Consider the following 21,020-nt stretch of genomic DNA (forward strand, 5'->3'; position numbering starts at 1 on the left):
TTATTTTGTTAAAACTTGTTGTTTGTTGTTGATTGTTTTTTGGTTTGTGCGACATAGCACATCAACTTTCTAGGTCTAGTTTAGACATTTTATTTTGTTAAAACTTGTTGTTTGTTGTTTATTGTTTGTTGTTTGTTGTTGTTCTTTTCTCTTCAAAAATAACTAAAAAATCCACAAAAAATTACAAAATAAAAAAAGAAAAAAATATATACATCTGATCATTATGTACCCCACGGATGGGGAATGGACTGTGGTGCGCTACGGTAGGGGGCGCTCTCGTGGCGACCAAAGTTCTAGGGAACGTCCCCAAATGAGGAACAGGGCGGGGGCTCGTTGGGTCCCTGCTTCCAGGGACCGGGAAGGAGGTCTGGCCCGGGGGAAGGACCGTGCGTTTCCCTCCTCCTCCTCAGCCAGAGGGGGAGGAGCTTACTCAAAGCCTAACCCTAACCCTAACCCTAACCCTAACCCTAACCCTAACCCTAACCCTTACCCTTACCCTTACCCTAACCCTAACCCTAACCCTAACCCTAACCCTAACCCTAACCCTAACCCATAGCACATCAACTTTCTAGGTCTAGTTTAGACATTTTATTTTGTTAAAACTTGTTGTTTGTTGTTTATTGTTTGTTGTTTGTTGTTTGTTGTTTGTTGTTTGTTGTTTGTTGTTTGTTGTTTGTTGTTTGTTGTTGTTCTTTTCTCTTCAAAAATAACTAAAAAATCCACAAAAAATTACAAAATAAAAAAAGAAAAAAATATATACATCTGATCATTATGTACCCCACGGATGGGGAATGGACTGTGGTGCGCTACGGTAGGGGGCGCTCTCGTGGCGACCAAAGTTCTAGGGAACGTCCCCAAATGAGGAACAGGGCGGGGGCTCGTTGGGGCCCTGCTTCCAGGGACCGGGAAGGAGGTCTGGCCCGGGGGAAGGACCGTGCGTTTCCCTCCTCCTCCTCAGCCAGAGGGGGAGGAGCTTACTCAAAGCCTAACCCTAACCCTAACCCTAACCCTAACCCTAGCCCTAGCCCTAACCCTAACCCTAACCCTAACCCTAACCCTAACCCCAACCCTAACCCCAACCCCAACCCTAACCCTAACCCTAACCCATTAATACATAAATAAATATATAAATAAATAAATATTTGAATAAATTACGTAATTAATAAATAAATAAATAAATAAAGAAGCATACATATTTAAAATGATGTGTAGATAGGTGTTTGTGTGTATGGGAGGAGTGTGGGGCAGTAAAACAACAGGGAGAGAGATTGGGAAGTTACTATGCTGTTGCTTTCTTTTTACTTTCACTTTCGTTTGGGTTGACAGCAGAAGCCTATATAAGGGAGAAGCAGAGGAAGAGTTGGTCACTCTTGAGTTGAGTGTGGAAGGAGAAGGACCTTTTGTTGGACTGGTGTGCTACGCCTGAGGAAGATCCTAGTCGATCGAAACGTTGCGACATAGCACACCAACTTTCTAAGTCTAATTTAGACATTTTATTTTGTTAAAACTTGTTGTTTGTTGTTTATTGTTTGTTGTTTGTTGTTGTTTTTTCTCTTCAAAAAAACTAAAAAAACACAAAAAATTACAAAATAAAAAAGAAAAAAATATACATTTGATCATTATGTACCCCACGGATGGGGAATGGACTGTGGTGCGCTACGGTAGGGGGCGCTCTCGTGGCGACCAAAGTTCAAGGGAACGTCCCCAAATGAGGAACAGGGCGGGGGCTCGTTGGGTCCCTGCTTCCAGGGACCGGGAAGGAGGTCTGGCCCGGGGGAAGGACCGTGCGTTTCCCTCCTCCTCCTCAGCCAGAGGGGGAGGAGCTTACTCAAAGCCTAACCCTAACCCTAACCCTAACCCTAACCCTAACCCTAACCCTAACCCTAACCCTGTTGTTGTTGTTGTTTTTTCTCTTCAAAAAAAACTAAAAAAAACACTAAAAATTACAAAATAAAAAAGAAAAAAATATACATTTGATCATTATGTACCCCACGGATGGGGAATGGACTGTGGTGCGCTACGGTAGGGGGCGCTCTCGTGGCGACCAAAGTTCAAGGGAACGTCCCCAAATGAGGAACAGGGCGGGGGCTCGTTGGGTCCCTGCTTCCAGGGACCGGGAAGGAGGTCTGGCCCGGGGGAAGGACCGTGCGTTTCCCTCCTCCTCCTCAGCCAGAGGGGGAGGAGCTTACTCAAAGCCTAACCCTAACCCTAACCATAGCCCTAGCCCCTAGCCCTAGCCCTAGCCCTAACCCTAACCATCTTACCCTAATCCTAACCCTAACCCTAGCCCAACTAGCTTACCCTAACCCTAACCCTAGCCCAACTAGCTTACCCTAGCCCTAACTAGCCCTAGCCCTAACTAGCCCTAGCCTAACCCCTAAACCCTAAACCCTAAACCCTAGCCCCACATCTGGTGGTCACTTTAACTCACTGTTACTCTACTTTGCAAATTCTGTCATCTAGTGGTAACTTAAAATTACTGCAACTTAACCTGGGAAATTCCGCCATCTAGTGCTCACTTAAAATTACTGCAACTCAACCTGGGAATTTCCGCCATCTAGTGATCACTTAAACTTACTGCAACTTTACTTTGGAATTTCCGCCATCTATTGGTGTCTTTTATGTACTGCTATTCTTGGGAAATTCCGCCATCTAGTGTTCACTTGCATGCATTTAAAATACTATAAATACTATTACTGAGTAAATAAAGATAGACATAAATGGATTTAAAGGTCCAAAAAGTACACAAGTGGAGTGATTGTAACCCGGAAATAGTGAAAAACATTCCTTATACAAAGTGTGACATTATTTGTAAGTATTTACAGGACTAAATTCTTGCAAAATAATACTTTCATTGTTGTCAACATAGACAAGTGTTACAGTTGGTTTAGCTTTAAGATTTTACAAAAAGTACAAGTGGTGATTAAGAAGAGAGTAGTTGTCAGAGCTGGGAAAACATGTAGGCCAATTATAATGACCTCCAAGGGGCTCCATTGTACTGCAACAGCCAGAGCAACCTTTACAGCCAAAGCATTAGTCATGGTACTCATGTATGAATTGCATATCTTTTGTCATCTATTCATTTATCCTGTGTTATTGTGCTACATGTATGAAGGCCATCATGTCATTTACTTGAACAAGTCTTCCTACCTGAAGAACGCCGACGCCATGTTGTTGATGGTCTGCCAACACGATTACATGAGTCCTTCCCCGGGGGCCGACAGACTGCTGAGGGACGCAAAAGGTTGAAGCTCCAGAAAATGCCGTCTTGTGCGTGCAATAGGTGAACCTGTCCACTGGAGAACCTATGGCATCAGATGACGATTTGGAGCTCATGTTGAGATGGATGCAGAGGGATCCCACGGGCTGTTAAGTGACAAGCGGCTTTTCATCTGTAACAGAAGTTGTAAGATTAGCTGCTATTCCTTTGCTGTAATGAAATACTCAGTTTTATAAAATTCATTCCTGCATTGAATACTTATTGTAATGATGCGGTGCTCAGAAGTAAGTTTTTTAGTCGCCATTAAAATAGACCGAATAAGGGAGAAGAGTTATGAGTGTGCTTTCTCTTCCGTTGTCACAATGATGCTCAAAGATAAAATCAGCGGCTTACACTCACCTGACAGATGCCTGCCTCTGATGGCAACAGGTTCCGACACGAACTTAACACGCCATGCACGCGATGTAACCAGGACATCAAGGGATTTTCACGTCAACCGAAATATTTCTAAATAAACCACTTTTAGCTTCAGTTGTCATTGACTATGAAGAGGGTAGAAAACCATACTTTTAAAATGTCGGTGTACATTTGTCCCAAAGTCGTTCGCATTATGTTATGGATTGCAAATGAACCGGTTGAAACAATTGCTTCCGTTATTTCGAGCATTCTGCGCGCCAATTATGTCCACAAAATGGCGACCTCGGCTTCAGCTCGTCAACTTCGACATCGTTTAGATACTGTATATTGTCCTACTGTCGGAGCGAAACGCCACTATTTGTGCTTCAACGTGACTTAAAACTTTAATACTGACCTTGTAGCATTGCTTGTGCGGCGTCTGAGTTAGATGGCAACTCCGGTGTTCTCCGTCAGGGTGTTGGACCGCGTCAGGGTGTTGGAACGCAGACTCATACCAAATGAAATTGGCGCCAATGAAAACAATGCTGTTGTAAGACAAACCGTTTACTTCGGCACTTCTTCACGGTCGTGGCGGTGTTAGCTGTCAGTATTTTCAGCCCCACACCGTGGTAAGGGGTGGCCTGACTTCGTCAGAGAAAGAAACACGGTTGCCGGCTGCTTCCGGTCAACTTTCTTTTTCGACTATCCAGCAACGACAGAACAGCGCGCGCACACGAGATCCCCGCACTTCCTGGTTCACGCTCAACCCGCCCCACATAGCTGGCCAAACACATGCCTGCAACAGCGTTGAAAACTTCAAAAAATTAAGCAATACACATGTAATATATTCTCAAGCATTTTCAATAAATTGTTTCAACAATCGCGTTATTAGTATTACAAACAGTGGACGGCATTCCCTCCAGAATACTTCAGCTTGGCTGCCAACAGATTGACACAGCGTAATTGGGAGCGTCGGCGCCATGTTCTGGACAAAACCAGGAAGTGCAAACAGGAAGTTACAGCGCGGATGTGACGTCGTGTTTCACAATGATTTTACACACTATAACAAGAGAAATAATACTTTATACTCCTGAAGCACCTTGGGCACCGTTCGTAGGGTGCAGTAAAAAAAGGAGGAATTATTTGATTTGTTGGATTTCACGTAACGTCACCGCTTACTGGCGGATCAGTACGGTGGCCTGTGACGGACATACATAGATGATATCAGGCTCTATCGCCCTCCTGTGGCCACTTCGAAAACACACAAACGTCTTTTTGAAGTGTACTGTATTTTGGACTAACAAGTATATGTTGAAAGCACACAAATGACACATGATACAGATAACATAGCCAAGAGTTGCATAAAAGTAATTTTGAAGGAGAAGAAATTCAAGAATTGAGGCCCTTAATTGACATCCTCCCTCGCCCGCATCATAATCAGCAGTTCCTTGTCCTCTTCATAATGTAGCGTTAATAGGTGCACATCCCAGGGTGCTTTGCGGTACTGTCTATGAAATAAATAGCTGTTAAATGACTTGTTTTAAGCCACGTAAATAGGTTATTCTTGCACACGACTGGCCAAGTCTGTTCTAAATCTATCTATTGTGTTGATGTTTGATGGGATTTTTTTCATGACACCATGACTGTAATTGTTATGCTGGGCAATCATATACTGTGTTTTCTCAACGGTAAAGTCATTGCTAATGTAAGCTTTGTCTTACTCTGCTGAAGATTGCGGGACAGCGGACTGACGGCGACGACTAGAGAGCAATATGAAGACTGCGGCCGCCGCCGGCTAAAGAGCAATACAAAGCCGGCGGCAGGGCGCAGACTGCAGCGGTCGGCGGGACTCAACAGGAACCATGTTTTCTTCCCAAATAGATTGACCACAAAGCCGGTCGAAGGCCCTACAAAAAACAAAACTTTAATAAATTCATCAAGCATCAAGCTAGGTCCACCAATTTTTCACCATATCATCAGACAATTATTCTGTACGAGTGTGCAAAATTTCAGGGACGGGACTCAACAGGAACCATGTTTCCTTCCCAAATAGATTGACCACGAAGCCGGTGGAAGGCCCTAAAAAAACAAAACTTTAATAAATTCATCAAACATGGAGCTAGGTCCACCAATGTGTCACCATGTCATCAGACAATTATTGTGCAAGAGTGTGCAAAATTTCAAGAGTCTAGCTCCAAAGGAACCTTGCCTAGTAATCGAACAGACTGCTCAAAGGTCATAGGTCACCATCAACTTGTCGAAATTAGAAAAACTTGTTCTTGGAAGTTTTTTTTTCATTTTTCAATATGTTGCAGACAACATCCCATCAATTAGGAAGAAATTGGTCCCAGCTCGATACGACCTTGCTAAAGCTAAGTAGCTAACCAAAGGTCGCACAGATGTGAAACTGTGCACACTTGCTTTATATTCTTTGTAGATGTTCTGTTGCATTTTTTGACACATTTGAACATTTTTTGTCCGATCGGCGGGGGCGTGAACATGAGGAGATAACGAAATTCAGACGCCCGCTGGTTGAAAAGTACATGTCCGACCGATGCCCGACTGATGTCGATCCCCTCATCTGGAGGCCCCCAACAACATACTCAAATTTCAGACCTCTGCGTTGTCTGGAAAAAAAATTATGTGGATCAGGTCTGAAGAGCACGACTGTCTGCAGGTCAATGACTCTCAGAGCCTTTGTTGCCATTTCAGCCAGATTTGGAAAATAAAATTATGAACAAAAATGAATGGCCTTTCTTTCATTGGAGTCTCACGAGGCTGGACAGACAAAAACTGAAAAATGTGCGGTCGCTGGGGTCAATATGGGCCTCGCAAGGCGTGGAAAAACTACTTTCCCACCAAAAAACCCTCTTTTTTCCCATAAATCTCGGACCCTTTGATCCAGGACCCTGATTTTTTTATATGTGTATCAGGGGCTGGCCGCTGACCTGTATGCCAAGTTTCAAGTGTCTGGCTCAAAAGGGGGCATGGCTAGACCGGCAAACCCACTAAATTGAGGCCTGCATGAGGTCAAAGGTCACCCCTTTCTGAACTGAAATGGACTGTCTTTCTTTCATTGGAGTCTCACGAGGCTGGAAAAACAAAAACTGAAAAATGTGCAGTCGCTGGGGTCAATATGGGCCTCGCATGGCGTGAAAACTACTTTCCCTCCAAAAAAAACCTCTTTTTTCCCATGAATCTCGGACCCTTTGATCCAGGACCCTGATTTTTTGATATGTGTATCAGGGGCTGGCCGCTGACCTGTGTGCCAAGTTTCAAGTGTCTGTCTCGATACAAGTCGGGTGTGGTCCCAAAAGAAAGCCCGTGCCCACTTATGGGGGGGGGGGGGGTGTCGTCCTCGGGAAAAATGCCGTAGGACGTACCGTTCTCGAGTTATTTGGTTTTGGTACGAGCTACCAAGACCCCCTCTTTCACCCCTATACCTAACACTAACCATAACCCCAACCCCAACCCTAACCCTAACCCCAACCCCAACCTAACCCCAACCCCCTAACCCTCCTTACCCTAACCTAATCCTAACCCCTAACCCCACTTATGGGGGGGTAGGGGGTAGGCCTCGGGAAAAACGCCCGAGGACGTACGTTCTCGAGTTCAAGACCTCCTTTACCCAATACCTAACCCTATGCTATGTCGCCATCTGGTGGCCTATTAAATGTACTGCAGGCGAATGTAGGTCACTCGATGTACTGTCGCTTCCCACCATGCAAACTCATTGGACGACGCGTTTTTCGCGTATTACTCCACAACGGAAGCTCCTATCGAGACGGGACCCACTTCGACCCCGAGCTTTCCGTCGAGACCACCCCCGACGCTCTACGACATCCGGTTCCCGAGATACGGACGTTTATTGCGCCCCCCTCCGGTGCTCACAGGAAGTCGGAAGTGGTACCAAACGAAAGCCCGTGCCCACTTATTGGGGGGGGTTATCCTCGGGAAAAACGCCCTAGGACGCACCGTTCTCGAGTTATTCGCTTATGATAGCAGCTATCAAGACCTCCTTCACCCCATACCTAACTTAACCCCGTAACCCTTAACACTATGCCACCATCTAGTAGTCTCTTTAATGTACTGCTATTATACTTGGTAACACACACACATACACACACACACACACATATTTCCGGGGTGGGGGGGGGGCTCAACACTCTTTTCTAGCTGGACTCCTGGTCTTTCTCCTGCTCGTTTGAGCTGCATTCCTTGACCAGTGATGAGGAGGTCAGCCATCTTTGAGGACATTAAAACATCCACTTTCACACCATTATGTACCAATAGCTATTTCTTAAAATGTAAAATAGCCAAAAAAGATATACAGCTGCCAAACAGAAAGTAAACTGACAGGTGGAAAAGTAAAAGCAAGCATCTTCCACCGATGTAGTCATTGACATGTACACCTGCGTAGCATAGAATTAGTGTCAAGTGTCAAGGTTAGGGTTGGCTTCAAGACTGTGGGAAAAGATGGAGGTGCACGTGGATGATCACATAAAGCCAGATAAAAAGGAAATGCATGGAAAAGTACTGAGTTCAAGATGAAATGGTGTGCAGCAGCGAGACTACGACCACGGTGTGGCATTCCTGGATGGGTGTCCAATTCTCAGCTGCTGCCTGTGGAAACCTGACTTGTAGGGCTTGGGGAAATATACAAACACACATCACCAGAATTCCAAGTGGAATCGTGACATAAATGAGCATGTGGTGTCAAACATTCAGGCCCGTGAGGTATGATATGACATTTGGTGTTTATTGTCTACAACAAGGCAATATCCGTGATGACGTCATGTCAGAGTTCATTCCGTCACGCAAAAACGAGTCCAATGAAAGTCGACTTTCAAATGGTCCAAGGTGACATCGTGTCGTCCACGGGATACCATTTGGCTCTTTGTACAGCATCGCCCTAACCATCCAGTCCAAAAAATAAAGTTTCTCTTAAAAACAGTTGACCAGGCACATCCCGTTTCACTTTGTGAAGCCTCCTCGGCCTGCCCTCCCCACCTCCCACCTGCTGCAGGTGCATCTGTTAAATCATCTGTCCACCTCGTAGCGTCCAGTCAGCGTCTCGTCAGAGCCTTGTATGCACTTCCAGCTTCTGCTGCCGCGTCTCAATTCCCAAGACTTTATCTGAAAGATGCACGACAAGGTTCACTGTCACGGCCTCAACCCGCATTGGCCCGCTTCCGCAGCACACCCTGATGACTTTGGCGTTTCAGAATGTGGAACAAGGTTGACTTTCTGTCCTTATGAGCATAGAGAGACATTATCTTACCTGCCTGTTTTTTTACATACATCATGGATGTACATGACATGCATGTATGCGCGCATAGAGTGAGAATACAAGGAGTAGGGTGAGCAGGAATATTCATAGCAATGCATAGCTAAGAAGACGTGTGTGTGTGTGTGTGTGTGCTTACATGCGTTTAGCGGAATAATCTGGTGAACTCTCTGATGGCCCAACACACTTGTTTACATTCAGCCGCACTGCAGAAGGAAAAGCAGCTTGTCGTCACCAACGCCGTCAAGTCTAGCACAGATTTCAGCCGTTCTTTGTTGCATTGCTCACCTGGTGACCTGCTTGTGGAAATCTGTCAGCTGCTTGTGCGTGACCGTAACCGTTCCTCCAGACGTCTCCTTGGGTAAGCCTTTGAGAGCGCTTTCTAACCAGCGACAGAATGTCTGCAGTGAGGACATTAGCAGTGAGCGCCACCTACTGCATCTGACTCGCCCAGGGCGGCCCAGTAGCAACTCACCGGCCGGTCAAAAACCATGACCTCCCACAACACCTCTGCAATGTCGGGTAGCGTGTACGGCGGCAGGCAGAAGCAACACGAGTGCATGAGCTGGGTGACGAGCTGCTGGCCGTGCTGCTCCATGGCTTGGCCGATCAGCTGCTTCCGCAACTCAAAGTCCTCCATGTGCTTGGATGACACAACACACCGACATGTCGAATCCACTCATTCACCTACACCTAACATTTCTGGCTTCTTACGTCGTTGGCCACACCCGCGTGGATGAGGTCCCGCACAAACTTCATCACGCTGCAGTTAGCGTCTCTGTGGTCCAGCGAGGTGGCGGCGATGGCACACCGGATGATGTGAACCACGATGCTGCTGCCGAGCAGCGTGACAGGACTCCGCTGGACAAACCTACACGTAACATATGGCGCATGTCACACATCGTACATCGCTGACAGCAAGTGGACACAACCAACCTGGTCGCTAGTCTGAAGAGGTCGTCAACGGTGTCAGGGTGGTTCCGGAGACCATTGGGCTGCTCCAACAGCTGGAAGGTTGTCATGCACAAAGCCTACCAAGGCGGGTTAACAGGCTGTTCACGCAAAGTCACGAGCATCACATCTGATTCTTTCCAAACATTTCACCTGCAACATGTCCAGAAGACCCTGCCGACAGCCCTCCTCCATGCCATACTCGTCCACCAGGATGCTGCCCAGGTACAGGAAGCACGAGTGTGGATACACCTGGTACACGCTCACCATCTGACACACGACAGGTGACACACATGAGGACCGGCACGGCTTCACACAATCACCTTTCATTCACTTTGACCTGCGTGACCAATGGCTGCAGCAAGGAGGCGGAGCCTTTTCCCACACAGCGTACGGCAAAGCGGAGGCAGCGGCAGCATCGCTCCACAATTCGGTTATCAGCCTGGTGACTGTTCAGAGTCTCGGACAGCACGGGCCAGATCTAGAAGGTAGCAGGTACAAGCAGCGGTGCAAATGCTGGAAATGAAATCAAGTGACAGACTAGCTTACCTCGTGGATGACCTTCTGACAAGGGTGTGTCTGTCCATTCTCCACGATGGGATTTGTGTGTCTGAAACAAAACAGCACCTTCACTACTGGCACTCCACACTGGCGACCCAAAGGGCCTACCTGAAAATGACAGCCAGTCTGTCCAGCCAGACGGTCGGATCAGCGGATCGGCCGTTGGTTGATTCTTCGGCCAGAAGCTGAAAGAACAAAAGCCTCTTTGGTTTCATTCTTCTTTCATTACACAACAAGAACAGACAGACGACTTCCCAGCGGCTCCTGACCTTTTTCAGAGCTGCAACTTGAACATCGCACAAGTCGCCGAGGCACTCTGCAATTTTCTCCAGAGGAAGACGCCCGAGGACCAGCGCCGTGCCTACCCAGTACAAATAGCCAAAACATCAATCACTGAGGCTCCTCCTCCCTCCATCCGGCTCGGAGCAGGATCCCCTCTGCTATCAGGCCAACACAGACCTAGGCGAGCATTAGACTCTGAGCAAGCTGATGTACCTTTGAGCAGTCCCACCGCAGCCTCTGTGGACAATGCAAAGGAGTCCAGAGAGCGAGCGATGTCCAGCAAACCCTGGAAGTGTTGGGACATGTGGTCCCGGCACACGGAGCAGATGTTGTGGATGGCCTTTGCTGCGGCCGAGGCCAGAGGTTTCTCCCGTAGACCTTTCATCAGGTAGTTCAGCACTGGGTCTGACACACAAAGCAACAACGTTCTAAAATCATCATTGACTAGGACGATCTCCAGATTGTCCAGCACTCCCTTACCGCTACCTTCCCTCCAACTCATAGCAGGTTTAAAGAACGCAACGCGAGTCTTGTTTTACTGTGATGTCACTTTAAGCACAGTTGCCACTAAATACCACAACACAGGTGGCAAAAAAGCAGTGTGTGTGTGTATACATACATACATACATACATACATGTGTGTACACGTACACACGCAAGCACGATCAGGACTTTATGCTGCTGGTCCCGATAATCCATGAGTGATATGGCCTGATGCGGATTCCAATAGGGATGAAATAGATGCAGTGTCAAAATGGCCAATGAAATGCACTACTGGCTATATTGGGGCTCACCAAGATTTTTTTCTTGGGAGAGATACTTTTACTAGATGAAAATGGCCAAGAGCTACTCATTTATTTTCACAGCTTATTTCAAGGCAAACCAGAACATGAACAAACTGCTGGTATCCACAACTTCCTCCTGCACTAAAGGTGCTACGTAGTGTCTGCATGCTCTGCAGGCATCTGATCCTCGACATGGCACCAGTGATTTTCAAAAATCAAGTCCAAGATGTTTTTGTCTACATTTTATGGTTGTCTTTCATACACGATACATACAAAAAGTCACCAATGTGGTGGTGCCCCTCACACCTACAGCGGGCGCTTGCAAACCTGCTTTTCAGTGACTAATGTGAGAAGACTAGAAAGAAATGCATAGTAAGGGAAGCACATGGTCTCACCAAGGAATCGGGGGTTTCTGTCCACAACCTCGCTCATCTCTCCCACCAGCTCAATGCTTGTGTAGCGCACCGCCATGTGAACTACTTCTGGGAGCAGCACAACCTGCTGCAACACCTCCAAAAGGGTGGGGTTGTTCTCCCTGAAACATTCCCAAGAAAACCAAGACGCTTTTTCATCTGTACATGTGAGAAGAACAAATACATCGAGGCGACAAAGTGACTCACGGATCTACACTTTTAGCGATGGCAGCCATGATAAAGAGCACGGCTTCGGTCACCACCCAAGGAGGATTCCCTTCTTTGAGAGTAGAATACAACTGCCAGCAGAAAGAGAAGATCAGCAGACAAGGACACGACAAGCCAGAATACACATTTGCTACTTGTTGTCACCTGAGAGAAACACTCCATAGAACCAACAAGAAAAATCACATCTTTAACCAGGTCAGAAACCCTCATCCTGAATTCGCCAAAGTCATCCGTCTCCTCTGGAATTCCCTCCTGCACAACACAGGAAATGGAAATGGACAGGATTCTTCCCAATCAGGCCCGAGTAGACGAGCAGATCTTACGTGGTCTGGATCCAGCTGACAATGTCGGGCCAAACAGTGCAATAGTCTCTGAATGTACGGTCGGAAAACGCTGTGAAGGGCCACATCGTTGATCTTGTAGAGATTTTCACCAAGACGGTACCAGAAGTTAAAGGAGATTTCAACCACCTGCAGCACACAAACCGGCATCACAGGAGAAGCACCTCCTTTTATGGTGGCACACACAGTATAGCAGACATTTGGCTACCTCATACTGGGGGTGTCCGGCACAGATCAGCAGTAGCTCCAGCGTTCTTAAGTCGCCCATGCCCTGACCCGGACTCCTGACAGTGGTCTCTAAAAAGGTCTCGCACAGCTCGGTGAAGATTCTGCAATAGTTAAGAACTCTGGGAAAAAGAAATGAAAGAGCGTGACAGATGGCAGCCACAGAGGAGCACTCACAAAGCGCTTTGGGGTCCTCACTTGTCAAGGTCCTCACGAGCCACAGCCATGTGATAGGCTGTCTCCAGGGTCAAGACGCCCTGGAAGAGCTGCAGCGCTAACGTCATGTTGGTGTCCACGTTTTCTATGGCGTAGAGGGCGGAGCACACACAGTCTGAGGCCGCCTCATGAAGGTTCGTGGAGGTGTCGTCCCTCTGCTGCACACAAAAGAACGCACACATTCAGTCGTCAGCGCCAGCAGAAGAATCCAGCAAGCTGCTCACCAAAACTTGGAAGAGGACCATGAGAAGCTGGTTACTGGCCATGAAGTTGCTATCCAGTACCCCCAGGTTGAACCAGCTTCCCAGACAACGAAAGACCTTAATCAGCATCTTCTCGTTGCTGCCAGTCTTTTCCACACACGACGCCTACAACGACAAAACACGCAACTTGAAAAAGAAAGGAATCTATGTGCATTTCAGAAAAAGGCTAGGGAATTCAAGACAGAGCTTTGTGTTATTCGTCCTAGTTATCAATAGCTTCACATTTGGATGCTGTTGCTGTTTTTTTGTGTCTGTTTGTCTGCTGCGGCTCCAGTGTCTCTTTGGAGGCGTACGTCACACTACGCAGAGACTGAACTCACGCGTGCAAGCTTATTGAAAAGGGTTAGGGGGTGTGTTGTCAGGTGTGACAACTAGACAGAGGAAGAACAGGGTCCAACCAATAGCGCCACCACGGTGGAAGAGTAATATGCCAAGTCCTCAATGATCTCCGTCCTCCGATTGGCTCCGATACGTAGCGAGCGGCTGTGGACCTCCTCGGGCAACACAGTCAGGATCTCGACGAGGAAGGGCATGGAGCTGACATCAGCGTTATACCTGCCAGGAACGGAGAGCACCAGGATGAGAACAGCAACAATTCTAATCCTACACGACGTTGTTCAAATGTGCCAGGTCTTACTTTTCCATGAGCGTGTGCACACATCCTTTCCACGAGGCCATCTGAAGAGCGAGATCTGCGATGGCCAAAGCCAGCTAGGCGCACACACACAGGATTTAAATCTTCCACATTTGCAAAGGCAATGTAGACTGACATCAGAGAGAAAATGCCTGTTACCTGGGTCACAATGATGGGCGACAGGTCTTTGAGGTTCTGGATGTGAGACAGCAGCGAGTCTCGCAGTGCATTGTGGGTATCAGGAGGAAGCTCGTAGAATGAAGTCTGGATCTTCATCTTCATGGTCTGAGCAGCGAAGTAACAAGACTCCACGTCCTGCTTGAGCTGCAGCAGCTGATCGGAGATCTCCCAGGCATACATCTGGAAATGAAGTCAGTCGAGTCAGGCGACCACACCGCAAAGGGCTCAGAATCCAAAATGTGCATCGCGACACCTAGGGATCTGCTGATATTGGTTGGTATCAGGCTGATATCTGCAGCCTGCAGCTGATATCACCTAGCTGAAAGTAACTTTTTTGCGTAGCACCTCTCTGTGTAGAAAGACATTTGGAAACATCCCCTTTCTTAACAGCGTCACCCGTTTGGGACACTTTTCTAGGGCGCCATGAAATGCCTTTGAAACTTTTTGCACTTATTTCTGTCAATGAAATGTTTGTGAATAAAATGTTTGTCCATGAAATCGTTAGGTTTGCTGATGCAATACAGTGGTGTGTAAGGGTGTTTCCCCCTTCCTGGTGTATTTTTGGCATGTTTGACACACTCCAATGTTTCAGATCATGAAAGAAATGAAGAGAGAAAAACAATGCAGAGCTCCATAATAATCATTTGCAATGAGTCTCTTCCAGCGCTGTGGAGGAATTGTTGTCATTCAGCCACATTGGGGGCTTTCCAGCATCAAGAGGTCAGGCCACAGCATCTCAATAGGATTCAGCTCAGGACTTAGACTGGGACACTCCAAAGTCTTCATTTGCTTTGGTGGACTTGCTGCTGGGTTTTGGATCATGGTTCTGCTGCACAAGCCAAGTTGCTTGCAGCTTGAGGTCACCAACAGATGGCCGGACATTCACCTTCAGCAGAATTCATGCTTCCATTTATCACAGCAGACCATCACACCACCACCACCACGTTTGACCCGTCTTTTTCTCAAATTTTAGATGGAATGGGACACACACCTTCCAGAAAGTTCAACCACAGAGTACAATCACTTTGACTCTGTGGGGGGGAGGCGGGGCAGCTGGTATACACACACAGTGCAGCAAGGGAGTCTCATGAGGAGCAATGCACGGTAAGGTACTCAAAATTAGGAGTAAAAAGATTGTGCAAGAACATCTTAACATACATATACTACATACACACGCACACACATATATTATACATACGTATATATATAGTACATACACACACAACAAATAATAAATGGATAGAATTTGATGACAGAAATATTATGATTGAAGGTAAGTGTTTGTCATAGTATTGAGGCCAGCAGAGAAGGCTTTCCTGGCCCTGACAGCACACCACCTGTGCTCTGCCCCCCCTCAGAGAGGAATAAGAATGTGTGTGAAGAATGAAACACAACACCAGCGGTCGCTCCGCTAATTGCATTCAAACACGTCACTGTAGCAGTTACACTAGCCATGCTAACAAGCTAGCACACAACAACTCCTCAGACAGTGCAACACAACACCGGCACGTCAAATGAAAATGCCCATAAGCAAATAGATGTTTTGATTTTAAATAATCGTCTATCTGCTCCGCCTAGAGAAGACGGACAAGCAGGGAAAGAACGTCGCTATCAACCTTGTTGTGATTCATTCATGAGGCAGAGTAACTTAGCTCACATGCTAACGTGCTACTGCGCACTTCTTCCCGCACGTTTTACGCTCGGGATTCAAATATGAAGGCGCTTTGCAAAGGTCACCCTGTAAACTCAGTGCAGCCACCTTGGTGTCACACGCCGCCCCCACCCACAGCTCGGTGTCCAGTATTTCCCATTTTCGTACCGATCTTTGGAGCTCTCCCAGCCACACCGAGGCTCGTTCCTTTCCGGCCGGATCCGGGTCGTTGTGCAGGGCCTGGACAGCCTGGTAGACCAGCGACAGGTTGGGTTTGCCCCCCTCCATTGCTCGGACCCGAAGAAGGAGATCGGTAAGGAACAAAGGTGACAAACCAAGCGATTGGGAACAATTCTAGACGGTCAGCGTCCCGACCGCCATCTCACACGGGCTTTCCGCGTGTAACCACGTCGTTTACCCGACTAGGAACACACGCACACGAACATTAGGTCCGCTCTCAACGCTCCGCACAAACCAGACTTGTTATAGTACAGATGCTGTATATTTTCAGCACTTTGTCAGGACTCGATTGACCTGTTCATAACATTTCCATTGCAATAGAATTCCTACTGATGGATTTCGAAGAATGTCTTTATTAATATGATCGGTTAAAATATAACATCTGCTTGAGAAGCTAAAGAAGTGAACGTACAAACACTAACAGAGCTTCATGTGTCAATTAAACATTGATCGTTAATAATTAATAGGGGTGTCATGAGATTAAAACATGACCCAATCTCTTGTTTAGAGAGAGCACATTGGTGAGCACGAGGCCTGAGACAATAATGTAATGTCATCAATCTCACAATAAATTAAAAAGAAGTGCATAATCAATATATTGCCATGTGCAGGCAGAGGAGTCACTGTGCATCGCTCAAAGCACCTTGGCACATTCGGCCCATAGAACAGCAGCATGAACGGAGTGAGTCCACGGTCATGGTCTCTTTGTCTGCGTGGGCGGAGGCGGGCCGCTAGCGTACACACAAGGAACTTAAGGAACTTAAACAATGCACCAAGATAAGTCAATTTAAGAAACATTACCAGCAGTTGATGGTTTTTATTACACTAATGATTATCTTAATAATGACATCACCATATTGTTCCATTAGGTCAGGGGTCGGCAACCTTTACTATCAAAAGAGCCATTTTACCCCCACGCTTACTAAAGGAAAATAGACGGCAGCTGCAAAACATAATTTAAAAAATATATCTTATAAACTTTTGAAAGTTTGAGTAGTTCTTAATTTGACCAGTTTTAACAGCAAAATACAAATTGCAAATAGTGAAGCATAAATGTAAGCCAAAGAAGCTGAGAAGACAAAGGCATCTGTCCATGCAGAATTAAAAACTGTGTGTGTGTGTGGGGGGGGGGGGTAGATTCATGGTTAGTTTAGCACATTGGGGAAGACCTTTAACATCCCAACCAAAGCAGCCAGCCAAACACCCGCTTCCCCTCCATTGCTCGAGCTCATCCAATCACTCGTCAGAACTCAGCCAGGATTCATTCAGGGGCAGGGAAGTCAAGTGAAAAAAAACCCAAATCCTATGATAGGTATTTTCCCAATTCGGGTGTTAAAAAATACTTGAGCATTGCAAAGGAAGCCACAACAAAGAGGCTGAAGAGCGACGTGCAGCAATGGAGCCGTGGGTTGCTGACCCCTGCATTAGGTTATCACTTGTGTTGAAAAAATCCCAATGCAATACAGGAAGTGAATAAATGTACTGCACCAGATGTGGGTGGGATGAGACAACACCTTTTGGACATGTGGAAAGATATGCTGTATTCAATGTAACTTGTATGCATGTTCAAATCCCATGACCATAGTAGAAATGAAATGAGTAGATGTTTCACTGCATTCCTCTTAAAAGTCATGTTCAGTCATCTTGTTCTCGTAGAACCAATCTCGTGTAGCGTTTCATCTGGTGACGCCCCAACTACTGTTAGCATGCTAAGATAAGACGGTAGAACTGTCCTGGATGGTTCTCATTAGCCCGGTCCGGATCTGTACTGGGTCGGAGGGCTTCGCCTGTTTTTTAGGGAACAGTGGGAGTCCAGGGAGCCTGCAGATGTTGGCTGTGGAGGAGTCTCTGGAGCTCTTTAAACTGCTCCACTGTCTGGTCCTTCACGTCTGGATTGGAGATCTGCAGTCGGATACTGTCAATGGACCAGCTGTCTCCTCCAGAGAACATTTCTGTTAGAATCCGAGCCACTACAGGAACCACCTGAAGAAAACAAGAAATGGGTCTTGAAACATGAAGTCATTAAAAAAAAGATGCCATGTCACTTTCCTTCCAAATCCAGAGAGATGACATAGAAGCTAAGTATGGATTAGCATTGCAATCTTAAAGCAGAGCTTCTCTAACTGTGCGATGGCATGGTGGGGCGGGGGCGTCATCACATTGTCATCATGTGATCTTCCTTCATTGTGTTCATCCTTCCCTGAGTAAATAAGGCACGAGAACCACAACCACCTCTCACTGACCTGAACTACAATGAGCTTCTTCTCTTTGGGTTTCTGGTCGGGCCAGTCCTCCCCAAAGCAGAAGTAGATCTCAAAGGGGGGGCCGTTCTGCGCTTCACCTTTCTGGTATAAGATGAGTCCTGGAGAGGAAATGTGTTACTCAAATGTTCACAACTGATCAGAACTTTTGTCTTTCAGCTTTGTCACCCTGCAGGAAGTCGTTGAGGCTGAACACCCGGACCCTCCTCTCCCTCTCCAACTGATTGGGTTGACCATGATCAGGCACGCCTGGTCCAGACCAGAACACCTTGCACTGACAGAGGCGGATAGCGTAGATGTCCTGCTGGCAGATTTCTAGGATCAGGCCCCGATCCATCACATTTAGCAGGGCCTCTGTGAATCCACGTTGCTTCTGGCTCAGGATCTCAGAAGTTCCCGGAAACAGGACCTGCTGTAAGGTAACGGGTCCAAACAGGTCCACCTGCTCTGGGTTGGGCTCCAGATGTCCATAGTACAGCCGGCAGCCCTGAGGGTTACTGACCGTCAGAGAACTCATTGCTCGGCCGCGGTATTGGAACTTCAGGTCTAGATCGGTTACTGTAGCAACCCACAACAAGGACACCCGAGGTCCGATTAGAGAGGAGAATCGACACACACCCTGCTTCCATCCTAATCTCAAACTTCATCACTCACATGGGATGCTGCTGAGCAGGTTTGGAGGGTCTGCCTGACCCTGGACCACAGAGCAGGCCTCTATGGGGGCCTCATCTAATACCTGCTCACAGCACACAGGATGAGGAAGTCCAAACGTTTTCACACCAAACTGGCTGACATCACTGGGGGGAGGCGGTAGAGGCACGAAAGAGGCGGAGTCACTGATCCTGGAGTCTGGCAAAATGACTTCATCATCTTCTGCATTTCCATCCTGACATGCGGTGCACAATTTTACCTACCAATTGTCAGCTCTGTCAGATTTGGCATCTGGAAGACAGAAGTCAAGTCACTGACAGCCAAATAGACGGAAACATTTCTTACAGTACAGCAGCGCCTCCATCTAGGTGACTCATTCTTTTCCACTGGCTCAGACCAAAACATGCTGATGTTAGCACTCAAATAATCTTGGTAAGTCTTGATCTAGCATCTAGCTATGAAAATGACTAAAATGCTTCTATGCTTATTTTACCATGCTAACATGTAGCATAGTAGTTATAGTGCTATATAGTTATAGTTATAGCAGGATATAGTGTTTATATGTGTATCTAGCGAAGAAAATGGCAAAAAAATCATACTATGCTAATGCTAGCAATGCCAACATTAGCATTGCTAATGTTGTTTACAGTGTCTACCAAATGCTACCATGCTAATGTTAACATGTTAGCAATGCTAAGATGCTAATGTTAGTATGCTAGCACCTAGCATGATATTGCTAAGTGTTTATATATGTGTCTACCCATGAAAATAGCTGAAAATACATGTTGAATGCTTCGCTTGGGCACGCCATTCAGAGGAAGGATACAGTACAGTGTTCCCTTGCTACATGGTGTGAACTGGCCCTTGAAGAAGAGTGTTGTCGTTCTGTGATTTAGCAGGAGGTGTCTGTGACAACACCCATTGTCTTCTTCACCCTGATTGGCTGCAGACCATTGTCAATCGACTTGATTTATCGCTAGCAAACAGCTTGCCTTGCAGTGTTGTGACTTGCAAGTTTCTTTCCTGACAAAAGCCACAATGTCGATGAAACGTTCTGTATGGCGTCAGTTGCCAACCAATGAAATGTGACCCCAATCCTAACCCAGCAGAGAAATGGGAGAAAATGTCCATACCTGACTGAGAAAAGTGAATCAAGTGTATGGTGAGACCTTTTACAGCCTTAAAAGCTGACTTTTTGGCCCAAACTTTGGAGCCAATGGTACGGCAAGTGTGCTGACGAAAACTGTATTTGTATTGTATTTTCATAAACTTACTTCATTGTTGTCAGCTGTGGCATCTGAAAGAAAGTAAGTGAAGACTAATGAATATTTTTTTGGGTGCAGGAATTTGACCAGCACAAAAAGTTTTTGTCCTCACCGCCGCAAACAACTTCATAAATTTTGTAGGCTACAGCCGGTGTCTCTTTGGTGCCATCAAACTTGAGTTGGAACTCTCGACTTTTGTTGAGCGCACAACGAAGGTTGGCTTTCCACTTGGCTGGGTCGGGATCATCCACACCTTCCTGGAATTTTCCTGTTTCCAGGGCCCACGCCTGCAGGACGTCCACGAAAGGCACGAGAGAAGGAAGCAGAAGTCAAACAGGAAGTTGATGTGTGAGGAAGCAGAAGCGAAACTGCACAGTTTCTCTTTTCAAAAAAACAACTTTATTCGTTGATTGGCCAGAAAGAATGAGAGCATGACCTTGAAGATGGTGTTTTCCTCTTCACATGTTGGCGTGTGGCGTGTCGCATGTTTCCAAGGGATCTGGAAGAGCTGGCGGTCCGCACTGAGCCAATGAAGACCAGGGAAACATCCACTGTCCACCTGCGCCAGAAGCCACGGTTTCAGACGGACTCTTCGGGCTGGTACGCTCATGGTGATGAAGCGTTGACTTGACATGATGTAGATATTGACATTTCATCACAGGTGTGGCATGGAAGCTCGTCATCGTTTTTCCAAATGAGGGATTAGAAATGTGGATTTTCGATGAGAGACCCACCTGTTCACGCTTCTTATTTGCTGTCAAAGAGTTTTCCTCTCCAACGACAAAAAGTAAGCAGAGCAAGCACCGCATGCAAAAAGTGAAGTGAGCCAAATGTCAAATATGCCACGTGAACACTTTCTACATCCTGTGAGAAAGTCACAGACCATCAAATTAAAAGCATCCCTTGAAGAATTCCTTGAGACAGTACTTTATTGAACACTTGGGGGCGTGTCCTCAGGGAATTTAACGTT

The 21,020-nt window shown here is 46.6% G+C and overlaps 2 protein-coding genes and 1 long non-coding RNA gene across 4 annotated transcripts; 1 reads left to right on the forward strand and 2 right to left on the reverse strand.

Moving 5' to 3' along the window:
• Window positions 1-8,354: 8,354 nt before the first annotated feature.
• tnpo3 (transportin 3) lies at window positions 8,355-16,078 on the reverse strand. The gene is made up of 23 exons (XM_058067050.2): window positions 15,802-16,078; window positions 13,962-14,162; window positions 13,806-13,879; window positions 13,567-13,723; window positions 13,130-13,273; window positions 12,888-13,063; window positions 12,673-12,811; window positions 12,447-12,593; window positions 12,268-12,375; window positions 12,103-12,194; window positions 11,878-12,017; window positions 10,911-11,102; window positions 10,685-10,776; window positions 10,524-10,600; window positions 10,404-10,464; window positions 10,195-10,335; window positions 10,008-10,124; window positions 9,840-9,934; window positions 9,618-9,774; window positions 9,379-9,546; window positions 9,192-9,304; window positions 9,043-9,109; window positions 8,355-8,752 (listed from the first exon to the last, which is right to left on the reverse strand). The coding sequence occupies exons 1-22, from the start codon at window positions 15,919-15,921 to the stop codon at window positions 9,049-9,051; spliced, it is 2,772 nt and encodes a 923-aa protein (XP_057923033.1). The 5' UTR covers window positions 15,922-16,078; the 3' UTR covers window positions 8,355-8,752; window positions 9,043-9,048.
• A 339-nt stretch (window positions 16,079-16,417) lies between these two features.
• irf5 (interferon regulatory factor 5) lies at window positions 16,418-20,871 on the reverse strand. Of its 2 annotated transcripts, XM_058066338.2 has the most exons (9): window positions 20,785-20,871; window positions 20,487-20,676; window positions 20,163-20,337; window positions 20,060-20,082; window positions 19,049-19,076; window positions 18,789-18,983; window positions 18,303-18,692; window positions 18,117-18,235; window positions 16,418-17,856 (listed from the first exon to the last, which is right to left on the reverse strand). In XM_058066338.2, the coding sequence occupies exons 2-9, from the start codon at window positions 20,658-20,660 to the stop codon at window positions 17,668-17,670; spliced, it is 1,293 nt and encodes a 430-aa protein (XP_057922321.2). In that variant the 5' UTR covers window positions 20,661-20,676; window positions 20,785-20,871; the 3' UTR covers window positions 16,418-17,667. The 2 variants fall into 2 exon arrangements, with proteins under 2 accessions (XP_057922321.2, XP_078647317.1); XM_078791191.1 differs by having other exon boundaries at window positions 20,487-20,832.
• LOC144898600 (uncharacterized) lies at window positions 19,540-21,014 on the forward strand. Its single transcript, XR_013627485.1, has 3 exons — window positions 19,540-20,398; window positions 20,546-20,650; window positions 20,712-21,014. It is a non-coding gene; the product is annotated as an uncharacterized LOC144898600 (long non-coding RNA).
• The last annotated feature ends 6 nt before the right edge of the window (window positions 21,015-21,020 follow it).

Source organism: Doryrhamphus excisus, linkage group LG6, assembly GCF_037039965.1.
Source record: "Doryrhamphus excisus strain RoL-2023G ecotype Guam linkage group LG6, RoL_Dexc_Guam_v1.1, whole genome shotgun sequence".
In the NCBI taxonomy this organism is placed as follows: Eukaryota; Metazoa; Chordata; class Actinopteri; order Syngnathiformes; family Syngnathidae; genus Doryrhamphus; species Doryrhamphus excisus.

Coding starts and splice junctions, on each gene's coding strand:
- tnpo3 (XM_058067050.2), bottom strand. CDS start 15,921: ATGGAGGGGGGCAAACCCAACCTGTCGCTGGTCTACCAGGCTGTCCAG. Junction 12,812..12,887: donor GCTCGTGAGGACCTTGACAA/GTGAGGACCCCA, acceptor TCTTTTTCCCAG/AGTTCTTAACTATTGCAGAA. Junction 10,125..10,194: donor TGCAGCCATTGGTCACGCAG/GTCAAAGTGAAT, acceptor GTCGTGTGTCAG/ATGGTGAGCGTGTACCAGGT.
- irf5 (XM_078791191.1), bottom strand. CDS start 20,684: ATGTCAAGTCAACGCTTCATCACCATGAGCGTACCAGCCCGAAGAGTC. Junction 19,077..20,059: donor CCACAGCTGACAACAATGAA/GTAAGTTTATGA, acceptor TCTGTCTTCCAG/ATGCCAAATCTGACAGAGCT. Junction 18,236..18,302: donor CCTCAACGACTTCCTGCAGG/GTGACAAAGCTG, acceptor TTTCCTCTCCAG/GACTCATCTTATACCAGAAA.